Source organism: Ammospiza caudacuta, chromosome 14 (assembly GCF_027887145.1).
Source record: "Ammospiza caudacuta isolate bAmmCau1 chromosome 14, bAmmCau1.pri, whole genome shotgun sequence".
Lineage (NCBI taxonomy): Eukaryota > Metazoa > Chordata > Aves > Passeriformes > Passerellidae > Ammospiza > Ammospiza caudacuta.
Genome location: NC_080606.1, coordinates 16,368,448 through 16,391,129, shown reverse-complemented (window position 1 = coordinate 16,391,129; position 22,682 = coordinate 16,368,448). Strand labels below are relative to the sequence as shown.

The 22,682-nt window shown below is 40.7% G+C and overlaps 1 protein-coding gene across 1 annotated transcript in view; it reads right to left on the bottom strand.

Moving 5' to 3' along the window:
- DACH2 (dachshund family transcription factor 2) overlaps nt 1-22,682 on the bottom strand; it is a 236,156-nt gene that overhangs the window by 37,784 nt on the left and 175,690 nt on the right. The window contains exons 4-7 of the mRNA XM_058814170.1: nt 20,176-20,331; nt 16,895-17,067; nt 6,667-6,802; nt 4,682-4,762 (exon numbers count right to left, since the gene is read on the bottom strand). Of these exons, the coding sequence (XP_058670153.1) occupies nt 4,682-4,762; nt 6,667-6,802; nt 16,895-17,067; nt 20,176-20,331 (546 nt within the window). The remainder of the gene's footprint in view (nt 1-4,681; nt 4,763-6,666; nt 6,803-16,894; nt 17,068-20,175; nt 20,332-22,682) is intronic.

The following is a 22,682-nucleotide window of genomic DNA, read 5'->3' as shown; positions in this document are numbered from 1 at the left end:
ACCCAGAATAGAGCACTGTGCTTCTTATCTTTCAGTATTCTCTGAGGATAGAAAATGTAAAAATATCTCTGACTTATCCAGAGGACACTTGCACTGTGCATGTCACTCAAGGTTTTGGGAAAAAGAAACCTTTAAACTCATGTACTATTGCACCCACTGCTGATGAAACAACCCCAGGTCTGTGACACACACACTCAGACACCAGAATGAACACGGTTTCACTCCTGATTTGGGGAGTTCTTCACGTATTCATGAGCACACTTGTGAAGAAAACAGCTTTTTTCCCCATTTCATCTTTAAGTTGCCAGTACTGACATGTCAAACAGGCAGCACAGGGACCGTGTGAGGCGCTGGCACCTCCTGCACACTCTGCACAGCCACCGTGTGGTTCAGCTTCATGCTCCTTGTTCCCCTTCTCCTTCCTTCCCTTTTCCATCTGGATGCTTTCAGATGAATTGCTGGGCAAGTCTCCTCTCTGGAGCACAGCCCCCCCCAGCCTGTTGCTGTTTCAGGTGTCCTGCACCTGCTCATTCTCCTCCCCTCACATCCTGAATAGCCCGGTCCTTTGGCAGTGATTAATTTAAACAGCATAAACCCTCTTTTCTGCTAATGAAACCCAATAAATAAATATGGTTATTCTTTCATTACCGTGGTCTCTGGCCATCTGAAAATATTTCACTCAGCGGACAGAAATGATGCAAAATTCCCCTTTCCTTGAAGCAATAAAGGCAAAGGTGTTCTTTAATAAACTGGGAAGGGAAAGCTGCCAGATGCAGAGTTTGGACACTGCCATGGGCTGGGCCATGGGACACAGCCCCAGAGCCTGGATTTGGGCTCTGGAGATGCAGGATGGGCTGGAGGAGGGAGCAGCTCTGGGAGGGCAGGGCAGCCCCCTTCGGAGCAAAAATCTTATTTATTTGTACTCACTGACTGCACAAACAGTGGGTAAGTCTGACAATAGGGCCATTAATTGAATTTTCTTACAGTATTTTCCCCTGGTTTGCACCACAAACCCCATGTGAACATGCTAGCCATGTCTACTTAACAACCAGCAGCACGAGCTGGGGGAAAAAGCTTCCCAAAGACCAAGCTTTGGTCAAACTGTTCCTACTGAAGACATCCTGTACATCCCCACTGATTTCACTGTGGCAAGAGCTGGGCCAGTGCCTTTTAGTGCTCCAGCCTGTGTGAGGAGTTTGAAATATTTCTTGTCATGCAGTCAAACAGAATAATTGTACCAGCATCTAAATCCGGCTGGAAGGCACGGCCAAATTCTTTTCTGGCTCATTTCACCTTCCCAAAGCCAGAATTCATATGGAGCTTTCTGTAAAGCCCATACAGGGCTGTGTCAAACACAATCCTACCCCACACAATAGAGATTTTTTCCAGGATATGTATTGAAGCAGATGAATTTAAAGTGTAGTTTCTGTGAGTAATTGTGCAGGTAAAATGTGGGATGTGTTCTGGGGGGGGGGGTTGTAACTGTTTCCTTGAACTAGTGATTTCAAAATAAAGTGCAGATTACTCTTGATATGGTTTTCACTCAGAAATAGATGCACAGGCAAAATGCTGGTGTAACATGCCAGAAAAAGGCATTTGACAAAAATATAGTACTGTATGTAATCCATGCAGTAAAAACAATTTTAGACATATATATAAAGACCCCAAACCATGCAGACTTCCAAAGATGTTTAACTTTGTTGCCCTCTAATGTTAAATCTGACCATATTTCCTCTAAAAGGATGATGAAAAGAAGCAGAGTAATTGAGATTTAATGGCATTTCTCCTTCAAAAAGCTTACAGGTATGGCTGTAACTGGGCTCTAAATGCTCTGCAATGAGACAACCACCAATTCTGGAAATTCTGCCCCACCAACACAGGAATTGCAACAACTTCATATTAACTGTCTTTTAAAGAAGCACTGTTGTGAAGCCATGTTCTCCTCAGCCCTAATTACCCTGAAATTACTTTGATGAGAACAAAGTGGCACATTTTCGTCTATTGCTGAGATCACTTAAAATGGGATATGGAAAACAAAACCTGTGTATCCTGAGAGATATTTTGTCTATAATCATTATAGTAACTTTAATTATTTTTTAGTGCTAAGATTTCAATAAATAGTACTCCTGATAAATTTGAGTTCCTTAATTTTCAATTGTTGCTGTCTTAATTGTTGTAGAGAGCTCAGCTTTGTGAAGTTATGTCAAGGTGTATAACACAAACACACGTTCAATATATGCCTTCAATAATTTCTTTGTTGTTTGAAAACTTCCAACTTACAGCAAAGCTGGCATTTTATGGCCTGCAGAGCTATAAATCATTTTTAAAATCATGATGATATTACTCAAAACAGATGTGAAAACATATGTTTGCCACGGTTGTATAAACCGCTTACTTGTCATACTTAATAAATGTTGATACTTTTATTTTAACTACATTCCTTCTTAATAACTTCGAAAATCTTTTCCATGGTGAATATATTTTGCCTTGGTAAGAGCAATGGCAGGTTTGGAAAAACAAAGCTTGCTCAGTATACAAATTACATGGATGTTTTCTGCAGGGCAAGGCAGCACAGATCCCACTCCTCACATTGTCCACACCTGACTCTAAAGCACTAAACATAACTGAGCTCAAAATAATTATACAGGAGAAACAAAAGCAGTATTAGGAACAAAGAATCCACACAGGACTGGGACAAATCATTGAGGACCAACCCCAGTGGTTCCTACAGAAAGTGCACTATAGGTCTGTCCCACTGATTAGTACAAAATCAGTGTGGAATCCTGGATATAAAGGTTGGTGCTTTACAATTTCTCTATTAGTCCCACTATAATCTCATCAAAAGGTTCTGGTTCTGGAGCCATGAGATGACTTGAAAAATCACATCTGTATATGACAACAAAAAATAAATTTCTCATCCTCATATTTTCTGAGAAAAACTTGACATCTGCACACCAAACAGAAAAGGAGAAACTTTGTTCTGTCTCTAAAATAATATTTTAAAATGTCTCATGATTTCAAAGCGTTTTTTTCTGATGCAGGTGGATCTCTGCACACTAAATTAATTCCAAAAACATCCCCTAAGTGCATGCAGAACTAACACATGTATAAAGACGTATTTCCCAGTACTTAATCAATTAAAGAAATTATGCAAAAAATGTAGACTAGCAAATGAATAAACCTACACAACTTTAATCTTAAGGAGAATTATGGCACACAAACTGTTAGCATCAGATCTTTGTGATTTCATCCATGTTAAAAGGAATGATCACAGGAGCCTGGGAATTGGGTTCACAGGTGGTGGAGGTTCAATTATTTTCGCTTTGGGGATTTCTGAATTATTTTTTCAGAATTTTAAACTGTACCTTCCTTCATCCATCCTGAGTGACAGAACTGCTACTACCAAGAAGTACATGATTTGCATCTTTGAACCCCACAGGATACTGAATTGTTTCACTGAAAAATTACTGAACATGTGGCAAGAAACCATGTACAGTTCAACAGAATTATAATCAACTACACTTTCAGGCTTAGATTAAATACTCACTATGCAATTACTAGAGAAATGTAATTTTTAAATCTTAGGAGTGAAGGTAGGGCTGGTAACTTTCTGTAAATGTCAACAGGAGTCAAGAGGAAAGGATTTAAGCAGGATGATCCAGACAGAAAATTACCTCAGAATGGCACAGAAGGGCTCTTTTGGGGTTCATGAGGAAAGTGCTTAAATGTCCAGAAAAACCAGTGAATAGAAAACAGCTTCTGTCTTCAAGGAGAGTTGAGTACAGAAATACAAAATATAAGGAGGAAGTTTCAGGCTCTTCCTACCCATGATCAGTCACAGACCTCTCAGGAACAGAGCTGATTGAACAAAACCCTGACACTGCTCAAATAATTTCATAGAACTCTGGAACCACAGGGCACAGAGGGGCTCCAAATTCTCTTCTGAGTAGCCCACAAAATTGTCTATGCTTGCCTTTTAGCTTCTTCTGAAAATACATGAAAACCACCTCAACCAAAATATAAATCATTTTGTGCTTTCATTTATGATGATAAATATGAATATTCTCAGCAGTCTTACAAGTACATTTAGTTTATGCTGTCTCTTCCTTCTCTTTCTTTCCCTTCACATCTTTTTCAGTCTAAAACCTCACTATCCCCCATAACACCTCTCTGCAGTGTTTTCCCAGAATAAATCCCTGAGTATTCACCTCCTCCAGCACCCACAAACCCCTGCAAGGAGAGCCCAGCAGAGAAAGCCCTTCCCTTCCTACAGGAGAATCCCCCCAGGCCAAACATCACCTCTTCCCTTGCTGCCCCTCACTGGTGAGACAATATAAAATTCTATTGCTCACCCAGAGCATCAGAGCAGCCTGCACACACATCCCCTGAAGGCAAACAAACAATAGCACATGACTGATCAAATATTTGCTTAGAACTTCATAAATGAGCCAAAAGACCTGCAAAATATTACCCTCATGCTATATAAACAGAGAGAAGCAAAATTCTCATTGCTTACACTTCCATGTGAGTTCACTGGATACATTATTCATTGCAATTAAGCACTTAGTTCTCTTAAATTAGTAATATAATGTCATTGCATATGCAGAACATGAGAAAAAGGAATGAAACACATAATAAGTGCAATTATATGCCTGAGATGGAAAACAGTCTATGATTTTACCTTTCTCCTTTTGTATTTTTTTTAGGCTGGTCCCAGTTTCTTGGTCAATGAGTTCTCCTTCCCTGCTGTTGGTCAGCATGGCTAAAAAAAAAACAGAGGGCACAGTTATATAAAAATGTTAAGAGAAAACAAAATATTAAATTATATTTCCTCTTGGTTGATATTTTGGTATTTTAACTCTTAGAGCCAAGTAAAATATGCAGTAAAAGCTAATCTGCTCAAGTTCTTTAGATAAGGATACCAAGACAGAACACAAATGACTACTGAGATGAATGTGATTTCTTATGAAATGTTCAAATTAATTAATTAGAGGGAAAAGTACTTCCCAAAAACCATTTTGGGGAAAAATGCATTTAAAGATTTAAGTATTAGTAATTATCTATAAAGCAGTAAGCTTAATAAAAACCACAGATTGGCAGATCATAGCCCAAATGGATTGGTGACAGCAAAACACCCCCCAACATTTCAGTGCTGAAGGGAATTCTTCACTTAACACCTGCAGTTTATGACTTCAGAATGCCTGTTTCTTTGTTCTTATTTGATTAAAACATTTCCTTCTCTGCAATCCACCAATTACAGACTTCACAGTTATTCCAGGGAGGACACTTGAGACAAACTTCATCACCATGTTTTAGGGAGAGCTTTCTTTTATAATTGCAAAAGTAAAAATTATTGTAATTCTGGTAATGAAAAATTTTTATCCATATCTTTACAAAACTAGATCTCTACAGACATCAACAGTCTCTTCACTACTGCTACAGGGAGTTAAAAGTTTCTTCTCCTGTGTATTTCCAGTGTTATTTTACACAAGAAAAAGATGAGGGAAATCTACTTCACAGTCTCTGTGTGTGCACAGATTTAGGCAGAGCATCCAGGTTCTATCCACTGTGCTGGTCAGTGCTGTGGTGCTGCTGCAAGGACCAGGCTCAGAACTGCAAAATCCCAGGGGTAGGTTGTGCATGGGAGGCGTTCTCCAGTGACTCACCCAGAGTGCACGGCTTCTGTGGTTTAAATCTGGCTCAGCAATGCCTGCATGGGCTCCAGGCCATGAGGAGACAGCAGTGTTGACACACACTGACGTGAGGAGATGTTAATTGACTTGCCCTAGATCCCTCTTGGAAGCACCAAGAATAGGATCTAAACTTCCTCTAGACAGAATTAGCATTTTAATCGATAGTGCACAGGCTGTGAAAGCTGTGGTGGAGGGACCAAAAAAGCCAGAAAGGCCTCGGCCTCGGGGTGATGAAGGAATGTATGGGCACATGAAGATTTTTGAAACAAAAAAGTCATCATAGAATTTGCGATTTTCCTCACACACATGCACACCTTGCTCTTTTTCAACAGCAGGTGCCTTGAGCAGCACTTGCCTACCCAAGCATGCTGAGGGAGACGGCTGGAACAGGGAAGGGTGCAAGGATGAGGGTGATCATAGAAGATCTCAGGGGGTGATCCCTCTGTGCAGAGGATACAGGCACAGAAGGAACCCAAGAGGAGGTGCTGGGCTCTGCTGAGTGATGAACTTCACAGAATTCACAAAATTACTAGGTTGGGAGACCTTAAAGATGATTGAGTCCATGACTACCTCAACCAAACCACGGCACCCAGCGCCACATCCAGTCTTTTCTTAAACACATCCAGGGCTGGTGACTCCACCACCTCCCTGGGCAGGCCATTCCAGAACTGCATCACCCTTTCTGTAAAAAACTCCTTCCTGATATCCAGCCTACATTTCCCTTGACGCACCTTGAGACTGTATTTAATTTTAACTAAAAAACCAAGGGATGAACTTCCCACGTATTCCGTATCAAACGCTTCTCCGCACGTTTCCAGCACAAAAAGGCTGTGAGGGGCTGTGAGGGGAGCGAGGGGCTGTGAGGGGAGTGAGGGGCTGTGAGGGGAGCAAGGGGCTGTGAGGGGACTGAGGGGCTGTGAGAGGTTGTGAGGAGAATGAGGGGCTGTGAGGGGAGCAAAATAGCGGCACTGACCAATCCTGTCGGGGGTGGTGTCCAGCTGGGACGGGGAGCTGGACACGCTGCTGCTGGGGTGCGAGGACGCGTGGCTGCCGGGCCGCTGGCTGTCCTCCAGGGACGGCGCCGGGGAAGGGCTGTCCTGGATCCTCTCCTGCAAACAGAAGCAAAGCAAAGCTGGGACCTTTCATGCACGGGTTTCACCGAGGTTCAGGCTAAAACAGTGTGGTTGGCTTAAAAGCCATGGTAGCAAATGGTGTTGGTGAGGTAAACAGAGAACAGAACTCGTGTCTAAGAGCAGTGTAGTTATCTACAGCCAAAACCAACACTGGCTTCTACAAACAACGTGGCTGAGCTTAGCTGATCATTTGCCACCTTTTTCTTGTTGGCAACTTTCTATGTTCTAAGTTTTTCACACGTAGGAACATATAAAATATTCTTTCATGTTGCTTTTACGAACTACTTTTAATCTACGGGTAGAGAGATTGCCATATATGAGTCACATTTCAAATAAACAATTCACAGTTGGACTCAACTGTCACTAAATGCAGTCAAATTTGTAATTAGCATCTGTACTTGTGAATTTGTAACTAGAATCAGTACCTGAATAAATTACATCAGTATCTTCTCAGGACAGCACCTGAACAAAGGATAAATGCTGTGGCTCTGGTACAAACTTCCCTCTTGCATGAAAAGCACCAGTGGTTAAGCAAAACAAGAGTCTGCATGCAAAATGTCACGTTTATATTTGCACAAGAAACTGATATTAACCTCTAATATTGTAGCTTTGGAAAGCACATGGTGGTTCCTAGAAGTTTTTCCATTATAAATCCTTGACATAAAAACTGCTGTTTGGATGTATCAGGGCAATTCATTAATTACACTGCCAGCAACATCAACAAGAATATTCTGTTACCCATTAAAACCATCCCTCTAAGCCACACTCATCTTTGTATTTACAGATACTTCTGGGAGTTATGCAAAGGGAACATGAGATTGGATCCTCCTCAGAGCATGGGATGGCATTTCCCTATTCCAACCACACCAGCTGAGAATGTGGCACCAGACCTGGTTTTAATAGGATTGTTATTGTACGTTAAATAACAACCCAGCCCCAAAACCATGTAACAGATGTGTATCTATTACATAGCTGTTAATCCTCAATGGATCAGTTTCACTAATTATCTGTTATTTAATGAATGTACAGTAACTAATAGATCTGAAAGGGAGACTTTTAATGATCAGATATGAGTGTATTATGTTGAGTCACAAGTCTTTATAATTTTGAAAACTGAATGGTTTTATACAAATTAGTTTCCAAATTCTGTGGGAGGAAAAAAAAGATCCAATTCACCAAAAAAAAGATCCAATTCACCGAATTGTGTTTTCTCCCTTTTGGCCTCCAAAAGAGAGGGCTGGGAGGTTGCTGAGATGAACAGATGAGTAGAATGGAGTTGGGACTTTGTGGATGTGCTGCTTACTGAGTTGCTTTTGAAAACCACATTCTTACCCCAAAAAGTACTGTCCTAAATAACAAACCATACCCATGCAATCCTGAGGGGATAAATCCTGTGTGTTTTTTACCTTTGTGCCAATAATGGCTTCCAAATAGGTTCCTGCTAACAGGTTACAACACTGACTGCAATTTCATTTGCATGGATTTCAGTTGTAACAGTCCTCCTTGGCACTATTTCCTCTCTTTTAACCACAAAGAGCACTCAATTTACAATTAAGATATCATTTTGAAATGATTAATTTTACAGAAGAGTGCATAGTTTAAGTAAATTTCATTGTCTACTGCAACCATGAAAATGAATAGCCAAGGAGAGGACATGCCAACTGTTCTGCAAAAAAACCCTATGAACAAATATGACTAGGAATTAACACTTAGATATCACACAAACAGCCATATATGTCATCTTAAATGGGAGTTATTTGAGTAATTCAAAAGCTGATGATTTGGAAAAGCAAAGTATTCCAGCTCCTTCTGGTAACTGCATTTCCCATTGTCTCTCACCATGAAATAATCTCTGCTTGCAGTAATTTGCCTTCAGACTCAGGGTCTTGGTTTGAAATCTTCAGGCAGATGTACAAGTGTCAAATAAAAATGTCCTTCTAAATCACACAGTGAGTCACTTTCTAAGGGAATTAGTTGATTATTTTATCTAATGTCTTACCAGCTACACCAATGTACAGGCACAGGGAATGCAGAGCTTTCCTTATAAGCAACAAAGGAGCTGAAATTCCCTCTCTATCATATATGCTCCAAATGAGGATGGATTATCACCATGTGAGGCTGCATATGGATCAAGAAATTGTCCATTTCTAAATGTTTATGTAGAAATGTGCTGAATTTCCCCTCCTATAATGAATAATGCCATGAGCAGACTCTTCTTTTGCTGGTAAACAGATCCATTTTTCAGTCCTGTAATCAGTATGCATCTATTTAGCTACTTAACAGCAATGTGCTCTGGTTCATTAGGTAGCTACTGTTGTGTCTCAGCCTAGTTAAAATTTCACAGCAAGTTAATCTATTTTATTACAAATGAGAACACAAGTGATAATGTCCTCACCATTTTCCAAACACAGGGTTAACAGTATTTGTAACAAATCAATGAGGGCATTTAAATAGGAAAATTGCAAATCTAAAATCTTAACATTTTGTTTTACACATTGATGACTTCATTTGATTTGTCATCTTTGTATTTTATAACCTCGTTACTTTTCACTTATTTTTTTCCCCCGAAAACAACTCAGTTCCCCCTGCACCGTGCAGGGCAGCCTGGTCACACACAAGGTAAACTCACAGTAATAAAGAAAAATTCCTAAATAAAGTAGTATTTTCCCCATTTAAATTTATTCATATTCATAAATTTGAAAGATGAATATTCCAGGTCATAATTGAATGAATTATATATAAAGGTTCTACAGATTGTGAGAATTTTATGAAAAATGAAAACATTTCTCAAGATCTCACCTATTTATCTACCTACAGTACCTACTTTATCTCATCTTTTTTCCTTGCTTTACAGAGCTGTAACATAAATTCTCAAAAAGGACTTTTCCAGTATTTAATCCTCTTGAAGGGCAATATATTTGTCTCACTAAAAATCAGTGTCCTTCTGTGCCTCAGAAAATGCAGCTACAAAGCTTGACATTGTTGATTTTAGTTGTGATTTAGCTGAAAGGCACTGAAGTCATGAACTCACCCAATTTCCAGACAGATCCTTGATTTCAGCTCAATATCCCTCTTCCCTCCCCTGTGAGGGAGTATTCCACACCAATAATAGCAAATATTAGGCATAGTTTTATTTGAAATATATATGAACAGCTTACCTATTTTTGACATAATCATCTTGACCTTAATTCCTTAGCTCTGCTTTTTTTATAGTATTGATCTTCCTTTTATGTCAAGAGTTTAGAGAAATGATGCTGCTGGATTTTCCTTTTTATTTTTTTTATTTTTAGTTGTAATGTAGTTGTAATTACTCTTCCAAATGTTAATCTGTTAATGAGTTCCTAGAGGATTTAATGGCATTTCACTGCTGACAGGCAAGTTTTGGAAGTTTGTCTGAGTCCTGGATGTTTTATTCACACATTTATCTTGATATTTCATATTTAATTGAGGTGCTGCTGCTCTACTCTACAGGGCTCTGCAGTGGCTGGAATTCACCCCATCTAATGAAATGGAAAGGAAGGTAAAATGGAGATTCTACTGGCTTTAGGCCTAGATTAGAGTTTTCAAGAGTTGTAAGAAAGATTTCTAATGTTGACCATGATGGGAAAACAAGAGGAACTGGCAGAAAAAAATCCCAGCATTAACTTGTGCAGTGGGATGTTCATTATGCCACACCTCACCCTCTCCCCGGCTACAAGATCTCCATTCATATTCTCAAAATAGAGAATAGAAATAAAAAAAATCCTAGAAATTAAAAACTTCTAGAAACCAGAGCCTGACTCCCTGGAGGGGTCTGTGAAGCCAGGATGGGCAGGCAGAGTCTCCAACCACATTTCCCTGCTGAGCTACCTCTGCTCCCCCCCTCTGTCTGAATCCCATCCTCACCAAGGGAGAAGAACAAGAAAAGTTAACACAATTCCCAATTCCAGTCAGCAAAGAATTGCTAACACTGCCTGTTTTTAGTTAATAATAAGATGTATTTCTTTCCAATTGACCTTACTTGATACTAATGCTGTTTGAATCCTAATAACCAGTAGATTTTAAATATTGCTCTCAAGTTTACAGTCCTTAACTGATAGAGTATTCAATTTAGGCTTTTCCAGGGAAAAGAATATCCCTGCCAAAGGAAGCAGGAGCTGTGCTACACCTGAACTGATGCCAACAAGAACTGGGATGGTCACAGCCATTTCTGGGCTAGAGAAGAGCAGTTGGGTTTGGATTTTGAGTCGTCCCACCTGGAAATGAACACACACAAAGGCTGGGGTGACTTGTTGGTCTTCTGAGCTACTTACAGTACCTGTGATTGCTGTAGGTACTGGAGATGAACAAGGTAAACAGCTGGTCTAAAAACCAAGATAGGATCTGTGTGTCTGAAAGCCAGCTGGATCCCATTCATCTTTTGCAGTGTATAGGGAAGTCTTTCGCAGAAAATATGTACTTTGCCATTTAAAATGCACTTTTTTTTCCACTGTGTACACATAGTTGTTTCAGTTGTAGTCAACTGGCAATTATTTTCTCACAGAATTTAAGAAATCACAAAAACCCCTACATTTACTGATTTTAATAGCAGATGTTCACTCACTAATTCCATTACCTTGTGACTACTTCCTATCAATCCATTAATTGCCAGCTGCTCAGCCAAACAGAGAAGTGCAGCTAATCAGATGGTGTTGGGAAACAGCCAAACAGGAGCTGCCTTCTTCCCTGCTTCTTAAATTAGCAGTCACTGGGACAGCCATGGAAACCTGCACTCCTGGATTGAGATCTTGATGTTTTACTTTCAATCTGAGAGCACAACAGTGCCTGAAACTGGAAAGGATCTCACGGTGGAGACTTGGTACTTGTGCCCCTCTCCTGAATTGCTTCACCCAGTGCTGCCATGGAAGGCAGGAAAGGCACTCCCAGCACTAATGATGAAAATGCTCTACCTCATCTGCATTATAGCCATATCAGTTATTAAGGACAAATGCAAATGACTAAGCTAATACTAAAAAGATCTGAGCCAGAACTAAGAGCTTAGATGTGCTTGGCCTAACAATTTTCCTTTGCAAGCTCTGCAAAAAGAGATGTTTCTGATTGGGTTTTTTTCCACTTGGAAGTTTAAAGTAAGTTCTCAGTGCTTAAAACATCTCAATGAGGGTGGTAAGGAGCCAGGTCTTCTTGGCACTGCAGGGAGAGGGACAGCCTCCCTCCAGAGGAGGAGATGAGAAGGGTATTTAATGCAATTTGAAAGAATCTGAACATCTCCCAGCAGAGTAATTTCTCTGAATCAGTGAATAAAGAGATACAAACGTGCACACTCCCTCCTCCTTCACCTCAAATACAGCCACAAAAACGAACCTTCTAAGAAGCAAACAAACTCCTGTCTCCCATTTCACTCCTCCAACATATCCCAGTCCCATCCAGCAATCAGCTCCCTGCTCTGGAACAGGACAGAATAAATCTAACAACATGAAAAATCACATACATTGTAGAGAAGGTTGATTTTATAAATGTTGCAATATTCTGAAAACAATTCATAATGGATTGAATGCACAGAGAGATATGAAATTACTGATGTTAGAAATTCTGTAATGGGAAATGTTTCTATTGTGAGAAGAAGTGTTTCAGAGCATTCTGAGATGGCCACATTTTTCTGGCTGTCAGGTAAATATTATGAATGTGAGTTGTAGAGCACACAGAAAAATAGCACCTCTCAGCAATAATTACACAGCCCATCTGTACTCTCTTCAGGGAATTTAAAATCATGTCATATACACCCTTTACAAATGCCTTAACAATCCCACAAAATCAGGAGAAAAACAAAGCTCAAAGAGAAGGAGACTCAGAAGTCTCTATTGCATGTTTAGATGGATCCCACTGTACAAATAATGCCTTGCTCCATTTATCAGATAAGTTTCTGAAGTGCATTGGGGTGAAATTCTCAAGGAATTATGAAATATGAAAATTAAAATGCTGTATTTTTTAAGCATTTTAATTACTTTTAAATTTTTTTCTGTTTCTCATTTGCACTCAACAAAAGCACCATTTATTCCTAACTGAGACCTTGACAAGAGCATGAAAGATAAGAGAAAAGCAGGAATACAGCAAGCATGAGGGGATGACAACAGAAGAAAAATGGACAGCAGGAAACCAATTTTCAGAACTACTCCTACTCAGGAGAAGCACATCCCTCAGCAGCTCCAAAGAGCTGTTTGCCAGAAGGAAAGGGAGGGAGCACAAGGAGGCAGAGGGTGAGATGTGAGCAAGAGGAGGAAGCAGGGTGCAAAATATGTCAGATAAGTAAAAGGAGAAGCAGGGGAGATTTGGGAGAAAGTAAGTCTCAGATTTCTGGCATTTTTTGTCTCATTACTCTTTGCATATCTAACACAAAAGGAGCAGCTTAAGGCCCTGGTTTGGGTTTGGTTCCCAGAATTTCAAGCCAGCCTAACTCAGTATTTCAGTATTTCTCACCAGCCTGTTCCCAAGCACATCAGGGAAAGTGGCCTTTCAGTGAACAATCCAAGATTATCACAGTCTCAGCTCCAGACTTGGCTCTTGCTAGCCTTCCCTTCACCTTGCTAACCCCAAACCTCTCCTCTGCCCTCTCCCTGCTCTTTGGCTGGAATTGTGTACACCAGTATGTTTTTAGCCAAGTAAGGTCATATTTGCTACAGGTGCACTGTAAAATAAAAATCTTCACATTATGTAGCTACTGCTCTCTGGAGCTGCATGTTTCAGGAACTTCCGTGAAAAATCGTCATGCTTTTCTTTAAAGGGCTCATCTGAACTTCCCTTCTGAAAATATTGTCACTGAGTAGATTTTTCTGAGTTTCAGGAACAAAATTATCCTGTAACAGTAAACTGCTACATTTATTCATAGAATCACAGAGTGGTTTGGGATGGAAGGACCTTAAAAGTCACCTCCTGCCAGGCGGAGGTGACACCTTCCATGAGACCAGGGTGCTCCACCCAACCTGGCCTTGAGCATCCACTGGTCTTTCCAGCCCAAATCGTGACTCAAGTGTACTTAGCCAAATTCCACCCCAGACTGATCCTCATTTGGCATGGACTGCAGAGCAGGTCAAGCTGAAGAACAGCTCTGAAAATGAAGAAATAACAGGAACTGGATGCAGGAGGGAGAAGAGAAAGGGTGGTGAACTCAGGGTCCCTGTCAAATTCTGCTTTGGCCATATGAGAACCTCACTCAATAGAGATTGTTCTGAGCCATTTGAGCCAAGTTTCAAACCCAGCAAGCTTCTTCAGATGTGCAGTAAATCCCTGCAAGGCTGCATTTATCACGGGGGCACTGCCAGACCTGCAGCCACAGTGCTGCTGGTGCTGCTATAATCACACCACATCATGTTAGAGATGGCTAAGAAGGTTTTGTGAGCCTGGCCATTGTGCCTCCCTAATTTATGGTGTTCCTGTCAGGGAGAAATCAAGTTTCATAGTTATGACATTTCTTTCTGGAGCACTAAATGTTAACTTTGCTGATCATGCATATCTTGGTAGAACAGCTTATTTCTAAATGGCAAACGTGATATAAAAAGCATAATGACTTCATTCAAAACCTTACAAAGCAGCTGATTCTCACACCTATAGAAAACAGGCCAAGTGGTATTTCAGTCATCAGACTATGGAAACAGACACACACTCAATAGATTTGATTCATTTCTCCCATTTTAAGTAGAAACATGATGCTGGTATTGCACTCTATTGAAAACTAGCTATGTTTTGTACTTATTAAATGCACTTAAATAATGTCCTGTAATAAAAGGACTCCTACTCACAGCAGGAGTAGCATTGCTTTTCTTTTTTTTTTTTACATGTTTCATTTTGTACAAGAATTTCATGTTAACTGGATGTTAACTGGTCATCATTCTGTGCTGGATGATTGTACATAAGGGAAAGAAAAGACAAAAGGAGCCTCACACTGTTACAAAATCCATCTACACTTTCAGCACTCAGGACAAACTAGAGAAAGATGCAGCACCACTTGACAGGTGAGAGTAACACAGCAAAGGATGCCCACTCTGCCTCTGTCACATTGGCTACTGGTGCATTTTCCTCTGCAACATGAGAGGAAATAATTCCCACCAGAGTGCTGGCCAGACCTCGTGTTGCTGTGAGGAGATATTGTGTCTCCTCTGGTGCAGGTGTTGGGGAAAAAATTGCTGTAAACGAGTAACTCTCATCAGCAAGGGCCTGCTAAATAACACCCTGAAACCCAGCTGCCTGCAAAAAGTGCAGGTTAAATTACAAAGGACTGGCATTGTTTACAAATATGTATTTAATCTTCATGTTGACATATTGGTAACATTTAGAATACAATCAAAGCTTCTGCAAGTTTACTTGCTGCTACAAATATTCCACTGCTGTGTTTAAATTAGGTCTCTGAACACTTAAAGGAAAGGTTATGGTTTAAAATGAATGGAATTTCAACTAATTTCTAATAGTTTAATGACTTGCAGTAACACAGTCGGATATCAGAGAGAAATGTTTTCTCCACCCAGCCAACAACTGTGCAAGTACAATGATGATAAAGAGAAGTTTTTACACATCTTAATCCTAAGTAGGGATCCTAATGGGAAATAAGGGAAATGTCACTCCTGAATTTTCCCAGCCTCCCTAGAATTCAAGAGAAAAAAAAAAAAGTCAACAAAACCAAATAATTCAGAACAATATTTGCCCTAATCTGGACATGGACTCCCAGTAAAAATAAGAAAGAATCTGAGGTAATTTTGGAGATGCTTTGGGCCAGAAAGCAAATCAGAAGGAAAACAAACCTCTCCAGAGCCTCAACAGACGGATGTAGAATTTTACTGCAGTGATGTGACAAGAGACATTTGCTGTGCCCCTTGAGAGGATGCTGCTATCAGAACACATGGGCATGAACAACAAACACGTGCTTGGTCACTGCGAGTTCCTTTCCCTGCTTGATTTAGAAACAAAATCTCCCAAAGCACCAGCCTGTGACAAAAGGAAGTACAACACAACCCTCACTAATGCATTCTCACAACTGGACTGTAGTGTTTGGAACTGCAGTGTTTCTCAAGGATAAAATAATGACACATAAAATTAAGATGTTTTACAATAAAGATGTGAGAGCAAATAAGTTCAGCTAATCAAGTGAGAGTTGTAAGAAAAAAGCAACTCAGAAGTCAGATTCTAGAGTGACAGGATAGATGAGTTTAAATGAACACAAATATTGAAGACATTTACTTTCCAGAACAGATAGCTCTATAGACTCATATATTTAAACCCAAAGAAAAATGGATTAAACTAATGAACTTTCAAAGCTGACAACATTTTACTTTGTCAACAAGAAACCCACATGTGCATGCAAATACACACACACACACGTCAGACTGGTAACACCTTTCATTTTTGCTCAGTAAAAAGTGGACACACTGTTTTAGAGAATCCCATCACACCAATCCTTCACATACACTGATCCTACACACTTCTATTTTGAAAATTTCTTGTTTTAATGCATTTTTGAGTGTGTGACAGGACAGCAACTCTCCACACAGGCAAGAACCTTTCTGAACAGCCTACTTGGCAGAGACTACGACAAGCCTTACAAAATACAAATATGTTTTAACCAACCAGAAGGAAGTTCAGATTTGGCTACCAGAGATTCTACCCACTGAAGTACTTGCGATAATTTACTCAGGTATTACCTGCTCTGGTTTTGCACTGCTAGAATTCCTGTTTTGTTCTTCAGCCTCACTAAGGTACTTGTGCTAATTTTCTCTGCTATTTACCTGTTCTGGATTTGCAGTGCACTAGAATTCTTGCCATGTCCTACAGCATTTTCTCTTAAATTTGACCTTAAAACAGCATTTTAGGAGAGTTATGAAGGTTTCAGAAATCTCACTCTAGCCTGTAGTGTCAGTGTCCATTTTTAATTACACTACAGACTCACTGACAGATCAGAGCAGCAGAACTCCGTGGCTGCAGTGTGGGTGTTGCTCAGTGTTGGGAGCAGGCCAGGTGAGCTGGAGCAGTGTGAAGTCAGAGTCTCATCCTCCTCCTCGCTGAAAGCACCACTGCAGATCCCTGCACGCCACAAGGAATCCTTACCTTGATGACGGAGGCCCCTGCCCTGGAGAGGGGGCTGTGCATCTGCGCCGCCGCCGCCATGTTGGCGATGGTGTTGAGATGGTTCATCTGGTTCATGGCCATGGCCACCGAGGCCGGGGGGAGGCTGACGGGGAGCAGGGGGTGCGGCATCATCATGAAGGGCAGGTCTATCCCTGCGGAGAGCACAGACACGTCACTGGGGCATCCTGAGGGGCCGTGACACCCACCATGTCACTGGGACACCCTGAGGGCCCACACCATCCACCATGTCACTGGGACACCCTGAGGGCCCACATCCCATTGCAACATCCACCATCCACCATGTCAGTGGGACACCCTGCAGGGGTGACACCATCCATTGTGTCCCTGCAACACCCTGAGGGCCCACACCATCCACCATGTCCCAGGACACTCTGAGGCCCACAATATCCTCCACCATGTCCCTGGGACACCCTGAGGGCCCACATCCCACTGCAATACCACCATCTACCATGTCCCTAGGACACCTTGAGGGGCCACACCAACCACCATGTCACTGGGACAAGCCCACACCATCCACCATGCCCCTGGGATACTCTGAGGGCTGTCACATCCCAGTGCAACATCCACCACTCAAGCCCAACAGCAGCAATTCTTATCAATGCTATGGTTCCACAGGGGATAATTGTCTGTGCAGCCCAGGAAAGGCTGGTTTGTACTGGGGAGAGGAACACACAGCTGGGGAGTGACAGAAAGTAAATATAAAAGTGCGCCAGTTTAGTGATCTCTTTAGTTAAGATAACTAAGGAAGGAAAAAGACCCACAAAACATGCATATAATTTGCATGTTTTCCAACATATCAGATGAATATTTATTAATAACTTTATCTGATCATACACTCCTACCAAGACTTCTTCCCATTACACCTTCTCAGCAATGTCACACTAGATTCTTATACTTTATTTCTCAAATCCACAAGGCTGTGGCTTGGATTACAGACACCACCGAGCAATTGTACAGAAGGTCTGTGAACTGCAACACATAATGAGAGGTTAAAATTGTTGCCAGAGGTTCTAATTTTCAAAATGTCACTTTAAATTGTCTTCTGCTATGGATATAAACCAATTTAAGAAGGTATGAAATTTATTTGGATCAACTTGCAGATCTTGACATTGCCAAAAAGGTGAAGTTACTGCTAGCAAGAATTGGATTCTCATACTTCATTAATATCCATTTCAGCATGTGTATTACTTCTTGTATTTAGTAATGACTGCACTGGAAAGAAAGAGCAAGACACCAATTCACTGAAAAAATAGTTATTGTGCATTCAAGAGTTCTTTAGAGGGATCACTTGGAGATAGCTACCATCAGGCATCCAAAATTAATTTTTCAGGATAAAACCCAAAAATCAAGACCCACTCTGCCACGCAAAAATGTCTTATCATTTTTCTAAATGACATTTAGATAAAAAATCCTCATTAAAAAATTCAGGTGCAAGTATTAAATAACACAAACATATAGCTAGTCATTACCACAAACCATTGAGAATGTTTATTGCTAAAAAGTTTTCAACTTTTGGGTTTATCCTAACTATTTTAAAGGAGAAGGCCAGTCACCAGAAGGCCAGTTTCTGGTGTATGACAGAACTAACAACAAGAAATGCCACTGACTGACATATCTTATCTTATTCCTACAGAATTTGACTCCAGTGATATAAAAACACCACGGTGCCCACCAGGAAAAGCAGCACTGCAATATTCCCAGCTCCCACACTATTCCTGTTTAACATGAGCATATCATGATCAACAACTGTGATGTCTAATGACTCACTCTCTATTTTATATGATGATCCACGCCAATATTAATTATGATAGGCAATAAGCAATGCCCACATACATCTCCCCTCACTTCAAACCACTCTGACAATCCCCTCCAGTGCCTGCATCCACAAGCCTTTGTTCCCCTGCAGATCTCCCTTAACAGCCCAATAATCTTTCCTCATCCTCTATAGAGTTCCAAAACTCCCAGACACCATCTGGCCACATTGAGTTGTATGTCTACTTAAAGTCCAATTGACATGCAAACTAAATGCAAACTACAAACAGAATTTAACAGCACATCACCAGTTTTAAGACACAATCCGTCAAACATTTCAGAGGACTATGAGGAAAATATATCCTGCACTTGCAAATCATTGGGCATAATGTCTGACATCCAGTAAAGCCTTTAACAGCCTATTCACCTACTACAAAATCTGCTGGAAAATATCCTTAAGAGAAAAGAACACAATGTGTCTGTGTGTAAAAGAAATCCAGGTATTGAATAATGCAAGAATATAAATTGAAAGCACAAACACAGAGAATTTGAGTCCTATGACCTGGTGATTTTTAACTACTGACTCTTAATCCAAAATGCTCAGGTCCACACCTTCCCACAAACAATCATACTCATTTTGTACGAGTCATTTCAATAGCTCTGATTTGCTCAGATCTGGGGCCTGGCAGAAGAGAATGAACTGACTACTCCAAGAATTGTGTAAGGAGCCAGAAATGTCACTCGTCCACTAAACTAAAACCAAAAATCAACTTTCAGAACTTGGAGGATAAAGTGCTTAAACAAGCAACGAGAGTCCATAAATGAGTTTTCATTCTTCATCCATCATCAACTATAGGAATAACTTTACTCCTTAATAATTTTTAAAATGTTAATCCCAAATCAAATCCTTCTTGGAATACTTTTTCCTTCCCTTCCTTCCCTCTTTGGGTGCACAGGTGTGGAACCGATGGCTTCCCACCTGCTCCCTTCCTAAGGGAAAGAAAAGAGATGGCTTTTTGGAGAGCCCTAAGTTCCAAATCCAACCTGTGTCATTTTATTCCAGTTGTTTTGGATAGCTGGGTTCAGTACATGACCATTTAACTGGACATTTTGCATTTATTCCTTGGTCTCCTATTTTATTTGGTGGGTCAGCATTTCCATCTGGAGGAGAATTTTCTCACATAGCTAAACTTTTAAGCAATTGTATGATTATTTTCCATGGAAATGACAATTAAAGACTGACAGTCCCAAACCCAGTAGTGAGTGACTGAGTGAATTCCAAGAGGGAACAGCCACTCGTGTTTGAACTGATGGCAGAGGGTGCCTTGGACACGAGACACGAGCGCAGCTGGCAGTGAAGGCCTGACCCTCCTGTCACTCCCGTGTCCCCCATCATTCCCCGCTCCCTGAGGCTGGGAGGGAAGGCAAGCCCAGCTCCCAGCAGGGCTCCAGGCTCTCCTCTTTGCCAGCAGGACCCCGGTACGTACTGTTGGTGAGCAGGTGGTTCTGCTGGAGAGGGCTGAGCGGGTGTGCACTGCCCAGGCTGGACTGCCCTGACAGCGTGGGGTGCCCAATGCTGTGCTGGGATCCCGTCGTGATGGGAGACTGCAGCTTGTCCTTGTCCCAGGAGGATTCACTGCCACCTGCAAAACAGGGCACAGCAAACCATGAGTGGCATGTACCTTTACTCTGAGATATTTTGCTTGGTTAGCAGTGAGCCAAGACTCCTTTACCAGAGCTGAGCACCTGGCACCTGCACCTGAATTTTTCAAAAAATAAATTAGTAAGTAAGTACGGAGCAAAAAAATATTTTTAGACACTTTCAGCATCACCTACTTTCAAAATATTGGTTTGTGGAAACAGGAAAAGCTAAATGTCTGAGGATGAAATCATCAGTGATGATTAAATGAATTATTAGAATGGGAATATCTGAGAGGCTGAGCCATCATCTCCTGCTATCACAGGACACGAGGCCACCAGTCCCTGCCAGACACTCATCTGAGTCCACCCCTGTGCTCATCACGTCTCTGCGCTGTCAATCCTGGAGGCACTTGGCCATTCCCTTCCTCCAGTGCCACTAAATTCCAGTTGGAATTCAGCCCTGAAGATTTTACTGCAGTTTATCCTCGAGTTTGGTTATCTTTGAGCTTCAGCAGCTCCTCCTCCAGTGCTGGGCCTGACCCTGGGGATGCCCCACGTGAAACCCTTCACTTTGTGGGTTAAAAGAGCTGGGCACAGGCTGTGCTGGGAAATCATCAATATTCAGCAATTTCAACTCAGGAGTCCAGATATCTATTATGCATAGTAATTACTGTCTACAACAAGCACAAAGTCTAGAAAACAGCACTTGGTGTCTCGAATCTCTGTCTGGTCTTCTGCAGCAATTTTACAGACTGTAGTTTCTTCAGTATTACACACTTGAATAACAAATTCCTTTTAAACAGCAGGTTAAGTAGACCATGTTACTGAATTCCAAAATACATCTGGTCCACAAAACAGAAAACCTAAGAAAAAGTTAGACTGAACATTTCTAGAGTTAAAAGGTATTTTAAGATCACTCCCCTCTCAGGTACACCCCACACTGTCACTTAGATTATAGATTGTTAGAAAAACATGTAACTGCAGTATTGATTTTGTTTTGAATTTATGAACAAGGATCTCAATTAGAATAAGTAAATAGATTACTGGAGTGCAGCAGATAGAGGCAGCAAGCAAAAAACCATTTTAATTGAATATGAAAGTAACAGAGAAATTCCATTCTTTATGACAACACTTGGCTAATAAACATGATTAATACTGCTAAATGCAAAAGTTTGAAAGATCAGTGATTGAGAAAAAAGGAAAACACTCCATCATTTTAGCACTATGTCTAAGTATGAATTACCTTCCTACAAAAGAGTTGTAATTTGTAAAATGATGAGTAATACACTGACAAAGAAAGATACACTAAATTATGCCATGTGATATAATGTAGCATGGCGTGGTGCAGTAATTAGAACTACTACAGTTGAGGCTGTGTCAGCATCTTTGTTATTTAATATACTGTATATCAGCTCTTTCAAATAATATTTGACTGCTACTTAGTGTGGAAGTTGTTCACTTTGACTATTGTGAATCTGCAGTGCTATTATTTGGTGTGTTTCAGAAGTTAAATGTGTGATTTATGAAGGACTTTTGGAAGAAATGTTGAGTATTTGATTTTAACAAATGAGTTTTAATTTTCTCCATGTGCTTTTTCAACAAATTTAACATTTACACTCTATTCTTCCCCAAAAAACACACATATTTTTCCATGGATTTTTGCTTAGGAACATATTTTGTAGCTATAATTTCACATATCAGGGCACTGGACACAAAAATTGGGCCAAAGGCAGTTTGTTGGGATTTCTGAATGAAAAGAAAAAACTGAGTCTTCATTTGAAAGTTTCCCTCTCCCCGTGTTCCTCTGCCCTGGGTATTTCCAGCCCTAGGCACAGAGGGTCTAAACTCAGCTCATTGAATTAATTCTGGAAGTTTCTCTTGCCTTTCAGAGCCTCATGGCCCTGAGGCTGCAGCAGCAGAGCCCCCCCAACTCTCATTTCCCATGAAAATTCCATTATTCCCAATTTACTGATGGAGAATTGCCCTGAGAGAAAAGCAACTTGCTTAAGGAAACCCAGGAAATCTGCAGTGGAAGGAGAAACTGAATTTAAATTATGTCACACAGTCCAAATCACTGGACCAGTTCTCCTTACAGATGGGGACAACAATAACTTTTCCTCTCTGCAAATTCCACTTGTAAATCTGCTCCAGTATTCAGTGCCAGCAACACAAGAATAAATTGCAATACACTTATCTCTGCAGACCATTCCTGTATTCTTATGTTCCCTATCACTTCTCCTTAGAGAAAGAAAAAAATACAGCTGAGCGTACAATGTCTAATAAAAGTGATATTAAATGAAATGCATCCTTAGCCTGCAGTGTCCCACAGATAACAGCTCCATCTCTCCATCTG